General features: G+C 34.3%; 1 protein-coding gene across 4 annotated transcripts in view; it reads right to left on the bottom strand.

Annotated features, from left to right (window-relative positions):
- Positions 1-2,786: 2,786 nt before the first annotated feature.
- LOC131665006 (pseudouridylate synthase RPUSD2-like) overlaps positions 2,787-7,840 on the bottom strand; it is an 89,672-nt gene continuing 84,618 nt past the window's right edge. Inside the window, exons 8-9 of one of the 4 annotated variants that reach the window (XM_058936577.1) lie at positions 7,199-7,722; positions 2,787-7,051 (exon numbers count right to left, since the gene is read on the bottom strand). In XM_058936577.1, the coding sequence (XP_058792560.1) occupies positions 6,805-7,051; positions 7,199-7,722 (771 nt within the window). In that variant the 3' untranslated portion in view covers positions 2,787-6,804. Of the gene's footprint in view, positions 7,723-7,840 lie in introns of all 4 variants that reach the window. The other 3 variants (XM_058936576.1, XM_058936575.1, XM_058936574.1) reach the window with 3 other exon arrangements.

Genomic DNA, 7,840 nt, shown 5'->3' with positions numbered 1-7,840 from the left:
ATCCACCCACCAGCCGACTTTATAAACCTTCGCCGTCGACGTACTCGAGTCGCAAGCTCGTCGTTCAAAGGCGCTTAATTACTGACATTTTCGTTTCCTTGCAACTAGGAAGGCCATTCGTTTGTTTTGCCGGGGGGACGTTGCATAAAGCACGCTCATTTTTGGCAGACATGAGTTCGTTGGATTTTTTAATCGTTTCGGTTTCGCATCGTATCATTTCTCTCGACGACTGTTAGCTGGTTTTTTCAGGAAACTCGCGCTTAAATGTTCTATCAATTGATGAGAAATTGCCAGCGAGGATTTTTTTCGCGTTTCACTCTGCTTCGAGTGTTGAATTTCGCGGTTGTACGCAAATGATTCGTTGTTGAACCTTCATTCAATCCCTCTATCATTTGAAAACTTGTCATGTAATATTAGCGATGGAAGTAAAGCTATTGTTTGTTTTTACATTCATTAAAGTTATTTGAATGGTCAAGTATAATTTTAAACCGACCAAATCAATTTTAGCATGAAACAGCAATGAGCAAAATCGATAAACTGTTTAAAGCTGAAAGTTCAATTTTAATTATAATTACTATTAATCAATTATCAGAACTCATTCGATAAAGATACATGAACTCGACTCGAGATTATAAACCATCATTTCAAAAGTTGCTCATGAACTTAAGAACAACTAACATATCCTTTGAAAGTTATCTAGAATTTGAAATACTTGAAATCTCGCGCCTGTCAAGGCCGTGCAGTGCGCACTGCGCACACAAGTTTTTGCAGATGACGCCACGAAGCACGAAAATGTCGGATGTGACGTGCCCTCAAAACAACGGTTCCACGTCCACATATAGGGTTTCTCTCCGTGGTTTGGGCAGCTGGCATTCTAGTCGTCGAACAACTGTGTACGAGTTCATCGTTTAGCGCTAACAAGTGTAAGTAGTTTTTAACTAAATTTTCTCTTAAAAATCTACGTGGTTGTAAGTCAAACTACTTCGAAATGCACATTAGAACATTACCTGATAATTTTAACATTACTTGATGGATGTTTCTCGAAACTGCGAATTACTGCAAGCTGTTTTAAGAAATGACACTGTCAATAAATGTTTGTAGAAGGTGTGTTTCAAAATTTTAAATTAAAAAAAACTTGTTTTTGACAAACGTATAAGATAGATTCAGTTCATTTAGTTTACTGAATGACGGTAATGTTCGCGTGAGGTGTTATATATAGGTTAACCTTTCAATAACATATTTTAATTCATATATCTGTGTGTTCTATAATTAACAGGCAAAACACATAACTAAATAGAAATGGATCAGATCATTAAATTTGCTGACCCTGGTAGGCAATTCACCAAAGACAGCATTCGTCTTGTGAAAAGGTGTACCAAACCAGATCGCAAAGGTGTGTATAACATACTGACAGTATTTCAATCTACAATTAGTGTGGTAGTGATAGCAAATTTGAATATTTTGTTTTCTTTGATTTTGCAGAGTTTCAAAAGATTGCCATTGCTACTGCCATTGGCTTCTGCATAATGGGTTTCATTGGATTTTTTGTTAAACTAATACATATCCCCATCAATAACATTATTGTGTAAGTTTTATTTCTAAATCTTTTTATAACTTTTGAATATATATAGTTTTGGAGCTGTTGACAAATTTTCAATTCAGAGTTATATTGCCTTTCAAATGTATTTAATATTTATAACCTTTAATCAAACTGTTACCAATTGAATTAACAATATATTTAATATTTTAAAGTTCTCAGAGAATTTATATTAACTCCAGGCACTTTTTCTCACTTTACTATTCTATTACTTAATTGTATCAAAGAAATGGGTTATAAATAACAAAACTTTAATCAGTCTCATACTATATTTTTAATACTTTATTCTAGATGCTTAATAATTTTTTTAAATTAATGAAAACTTATCTTGTGATTGAGCCAAGTAAATAGAGGTAACATATCATACAAAATTAAATTGAAACTAATATCTCAATCAAGTCTATTTCGAAAAAATCAATTTGTAATTTGTGAAGTAATTCAGTGTCATCAAATTTTCTTGTACTAATATTGACACAAGATTTAATAAAATATTTATTAAACTGGTTAAACTTGAGCTTCAAAAATTTACATTCCAAAATTATAAGAATTAAAAGGCAGCTCCAAACTCTTTAGCTTATTTATAAATAAAAAGAAACTAATAATTTTTTTCTTATTTACAGGGGATCGTAAAAAATAAGAAGATTATTTATTATTGTAAGCGTGTCTTAAGAAATATTATCATTCCTGTAACCTGTTTTATTCTTATTTCTATTATTTGTATATTCACTAGATTAATTTAATATGAATTTGTATACTGAGTTCCAATAGGTAATAATGAGCTTGCATAATATGTCAACCTTGTTGTATCAAAAGTGCATATAACTAAAATTTTTCTAATTTATTAAAAAAAGATTTGGAATGTTAAAAACGTATGTTAGTTTCTTTGTAATCCTTTCATTTAGCTTTAAATAACTTAAAAGTGGAAAGTAGCCTCCTCTGACTAGAAAGGTTATAGGAGCAGAATTTTTAAAACAATGCTAAATTACAGAGAAAAACAATTTTGAATACTTAAAAATAGATATATAGATTCTTTCTTCACTTTGATATTGTCTAAATTTGGATTTAATCGCAGTAATAATTGCTGTAACAGACAAAGGGTTAAAATTAAATAGTGCAATTATATATTTTTTCAATTTTAATTATGAGTTTTAATTATGAAATGATGAAAAATACAACTGCTTCCAGACTTTTACTTTTTTGAAGGTTTGTTTGCTTATATTCACCTACTTTAATTTGTAGTCATAGCTATAAGGGAAAGTGGAGCGTTTGTATCACTGGGTAACATTATCTATTTTTAATATATTTTAAATAGTACATGTGTTAAATCAGTTCAGGAAAGATTGTTTATATTTCTCATGGTGATATCTTGATAGTGCCAAACATTGACTGTAGCTTTTAGAATATGTTTTCTGACATATTCTTATTTACGCAGTGTGTTTTTGCAACTTCTTACTTCAGCAATTATTCGTTTTAATGGAATATGCAATTATTATAATTCATAATTATTAAATTATTACATATTTACGATCTTTGTTAAAACTAAAATTGTTAGTTGTTGCACGCTCTAGCAGTTACTTTTCACCAAAAATATAGCCTGTCCAAAAATATTAGCGGGGTATTATTGATACTGTTCTAGAATATTTGAATATTATTTTTTTTATTCCCATAAATTTTAGGCGAAAAATTCGAAATTGAGTCTATCAAAGTCAAAATCTGGACTTGAAGTAAATGTATTTACTGACAGAAAAATTGAAGTATATTTTTTAATACAAGAATATCAATTTTTCTCAAAATTATAGTCCTACTATAATAAAATATTTTACAAAAAAGTTCATTAAGACATAATTTTATTTTTCTTTTGGAATCCCATAATGGACAAAAATTTGAAACTACAGTTAAAAAAGACATCTGTTATACGTAATCACCAATCTCATTGAATGATCTCATCAGTTTGTTTTAATGCTTTTTAATGCACATTTCTGAATAGTTTCTGTTCGTACTATGTTTTAGTCTGAAAAGTGTTTTCCGCATTGATATCTTGTTCTCGTCTGAAATATTTTGGATACTAATTGTAGTAAATTGAGCTTCGTTATCGATATAATGTAAAAAGATAACAGTTAGTTTTTTGTAAGCCTTTTATTCGTTTTTCTCACAGAGAACAAACTTGAAAGTTGAAATCGGTCTCGCCGGAAGCCATCGATCAAGAAGAAGGTAGAAATAACGCGACCAAATATCGAACGATCATTTTTTTTTCAATAATTCGTTCAGCATACAAGAAAAATTGACTATCAATTTATCCTACTACATTACACTAATACAGTACAATGTGCGTATACAATATGTACAAAAGCGCTCGCTTAATTCATAGACCGGTGTCTTCTTGTGCTACTAATCAAGACTGTCTTAATTTTTATTTTCTTCATCATATGTATATTGTTCAATACTTAAATAGATAAATGTAGCCATTACATCTGAATATTTCGTTCAATTATAAATGATATAGTCAAATAAGTAAGCATACGCACAGGCTGCTTTTATTTGTAGGTCGGTTGATGAAACCTTGCAATTTTTTAAATATCTTGCTTTGATTACATGATCTCTAGTATAATTATCTTCAAGGTAATCTTTAACAAAATAAGATCTTTTCAAGCATTTATCGAGAGATTATTGATCGCATAAAAAGCTCCAATCCAATTGATGCGTCATCGTTTTATTTGTAGTGAGGTTCTTTTAAAAAATTTAGCTCATTAGACAGAGCGTGTGAGCGTCAAATGACTTGGAGCTTTTCTCCAGCATTATTAATATTATACGCTAAATATTAACGGGACTTTCTTCTACTTCATGTTATTACAATATTCATCCGTAAAAACATTAAAAATTTCCCTTGTATCTTATCTCCAACAAATCTCTTTCAAAAAGTTTATGCAAATTCATATTTGTGGTTTATTATTTCTTTCTATCGCCAATATAGCAGTATTGTAATAACAGTAAGTATGAGTATTTTTTTAAAAAATTGTTAAAAATTTGCTCATCTAGTACTTATATGTTTTGTTATATTTCATATGTATATAATATACTCATCATGCTTATTTTGTACATTTTAATTCCCAATTTTTATAGAGAAACAATTCGATAACATGAACATTGTCATCGCATTAGTGATCTATTATCATTATTCTTTTTTACTTGTTAAATATCGTTTTTTGATTTTTATTTAATCTTGAAAATACCCTTTCTAACGCATATAACACTCATACATAAGAGCACAATTCTGTCAATATCAATTTGCATTGAAAATCCATAGTCTACATACGAGGTCGAAATTATCGCACCAGTATAATATATTTTTAAGCTCACAGCTGTACACTCAATAAGCAAAGATCGCCCTTATACATATCTATATACTAGGGAATCAATATGCATGAACATCTAAAGTTTACGTAGATTACTAACGCACAGCTTTAAAAATAATATTTTTAATAATACACAATGAAACCATTCACTAACTCTACAGCTTCAACATCTTTTTATACGATATTTATATAGTTTTAAATAGGATTCATTAACATTATCAAGGTTGATCTTTGCATATTGATATGACGTATTCAAATGTCGCAAGAACACTCTAACGTATAAATTTAAATATCATAGATTTCATGTCGCGTTTTTCCGATCAACATTTATTTTATGGTAACAGATATGTCTCTTGCAACATTTTAAATTATCTTTTAAGGATACAGAGGAATAAAATAGCTTTACGGATCTGTATTAAAGTTTTAACTGAAAAATCTAGCGATTTACAAGATACTTTATTCTACAATATTCTACACAAGGCTTACAAAATATTCTATTATTCCTCGTTATTTTTTGTTTCGAATTTATCGCATTTACGTTCACTTTATAATCACTTAGCTATATATTTCTCATACTTTCGATATGCATGTAGTGATTCGGGACAACAGTAAGAAAGCTAATTTTGAAAACTCATGAAACCTAATAACTCACTACCATAGATCGCTTCAAGTAAATATCTTTAATAATTATATAATCTGTATCCTTAAATTTGACACTACACTGCGTAGCTCCATTTTTCAACAATTTTAAAAGCAGTCAGCGAGGAGATAAAAATTATACCATTATAGGTTTCATGATTCTAATTGGTCTCATAAAAATCCATAAAATATCCTAATATCCAAACAAAAACATTTTTTTTCTCCTGTATTTTTAACTCTTTTTATTACAAAAGAAGAAAGTCAAAACTAAACAAAGAAAGATTTTTTCTTAAAGCTTATCAACAATATTTTACATTGTATTTTGGTAAAGTTTTTCAATAAGAGACTGATTTGATCCCTTCCACAGTGTTCCTCACGTATGACGCAAAACGATATGAATTACAGTAAAAGTATATTTATATATCCTAATCAGAGCTGAATACCAAATCTGGATGTTTGCAAACATACGTTTTCACTTTGAACAGTCTACAGTAGTTACTCATTATAAATGACGTCTTTCAGGAGTTGTAAGCATGTAACAAGCAGTTTAGTTTTATTGTTAAGATTGCTACTATAAAGTTTTATTTCAATTATTGGATTTTCATTTTTTGTATTATCTTATTCGTATTCGTCCTTTTTTTCTTTTTTAATAACGAGCGCGAAATTCCGCGCCGATCACTGATTTATTGATTCATCGTCTTCAATATTATTATCATAATCACAGGCAGATACATTTATACAATTGATCATAATTATGTACGTAACCACTCCATGAACCGAATGACATGCCAAACCGTTGAAAATAGATTCTTTCAGGACAATTCACTCGTGACTATTTCCATCGATCTGTCAAAGTGCAATCACAATACATTCGCGTCAATTCATGAATTTATCATTTATCGAAGCAGTAAAAAAGAAGAGAAAGAAAAAAATCCAAGCATCCAGCTCTGATACATCACACTCTTTTGCACGCTCGCAGTGTCTCGCTCTCGAAGGCTTCTGTCGAGTTCACTCTTCTCATTTACACTTTATCGGGAAAATAAGGAGGATATATTTGATTGGGTGTGCTATGTGTGAAGTAACGATGAACGACAACGATGACGACTTTTAGTTTGCGAAAGGCACGGGAGGTTGTTGCATCATGAAAGAATCGTTCGAGATTTGAGCGGCAGCAGCGGCAGCAGCGGCAGCAGCGGCGACAGGCGGACAGGCAGACTATCGCTCGTCGGGCGAGGGCTGCCACTCGCGGGCCGCCCAGGCCGGCAGTGGCGTCTCGTATTCCCAGCCGGGGCCGCAGTAACGCCACGCGTGCAGGTACATGACCAAGTCCGACGGCTTGGGGTCCCTGTACTTCACCTTGCACTCGTAGCAGTGCGGATCTACCGTCACTTTGTCGTTGGAGAAGGTCGAGTCCGGCGGCTCGGAGCCAGTTTGCGTGCCGACCGTCACTTTCAGCGAGGACGTTGCCGTTGGTGTCGGTGTGGCTGGCGCCTGTGCAGACTGTTGGGGTTGCTGCGGCTGCTGTTGCGACTGCTGTGGAAACGAGCGAAAGCGTTCAATGGGGCTCGACTGGGCTGCCCACACGAGGGGTTCAAAGCTCACCTGCGGCTGCTGCTGCTGCTGCTGCTGTTGCTGCTGTTGCTGATCGTCCTCGGATAAGCTGGGCGTAGAGGCGGGCGAACCCTCCTTGTCGCTGGGGATTCTGTCGTCGAGATCGAGCTTCGACTTGAACAGGCTCATCTCGGAGTCGCCGTCCATGCCGAGCCAGTTCTCCGCGTTGTGAATGCCAATCAGGTCCCGGACCAGCTCGTCGTCTGTTTTGCCGATATTGCCACCTTTGCCCTTCTGCGGCCCAAACACGTCGTGATTGTATAGCGGGTCGTTGACCACGGGGTAGCCGAGGTACTGCAGGTGCACGCGTATCTGATGCATCCGTCCGGTCTGCGGTCGGCACAGCACCACCGACGACGTGCCGTTGAACGACAGCCTCTTGAATTTGGTCACGCAGTCTTTGCCTTTGTCCGACACCTTGCACACGCCGATCTTGTACGACACCACCTCGATTGCCTCCGAGCACACGATCTCCTCCTCCGGGAATTGGCCTTCCACTCGGCACACGTACTGCTTTTGCACCTGCGCGAAAAATCCCGGTTACGAGTTGTCGACGCGGAGCAATGCTCTCGCAGAGGCAGCGAGTTTCGCGAGAGATAGCACGCCTGACTCTCGACTCCTTTCTTTGACATTCTGACGA

This window comes from Phymastichus coffea, unplaced genomic scaffold, assembly GCF_024137745.1.
Source record: "Phymastichus coffea isolate CEN01 unplaced genomic scaffold, Cenicafe_Pcof_1.1 PCOF00047, whole genome shotgun sequence".
NCBI classification, from domain to species: Eukaryota; Metazoa; Arthropoda; class Insecta; order Hymenoptera; family Eulophidae; genus Phymastichus; species Phymastichus coffea.
Note: the sequence above shows the minus strand (reverse complement) of the source record. Positions and strands in the feature narration are given on the sequence as shown.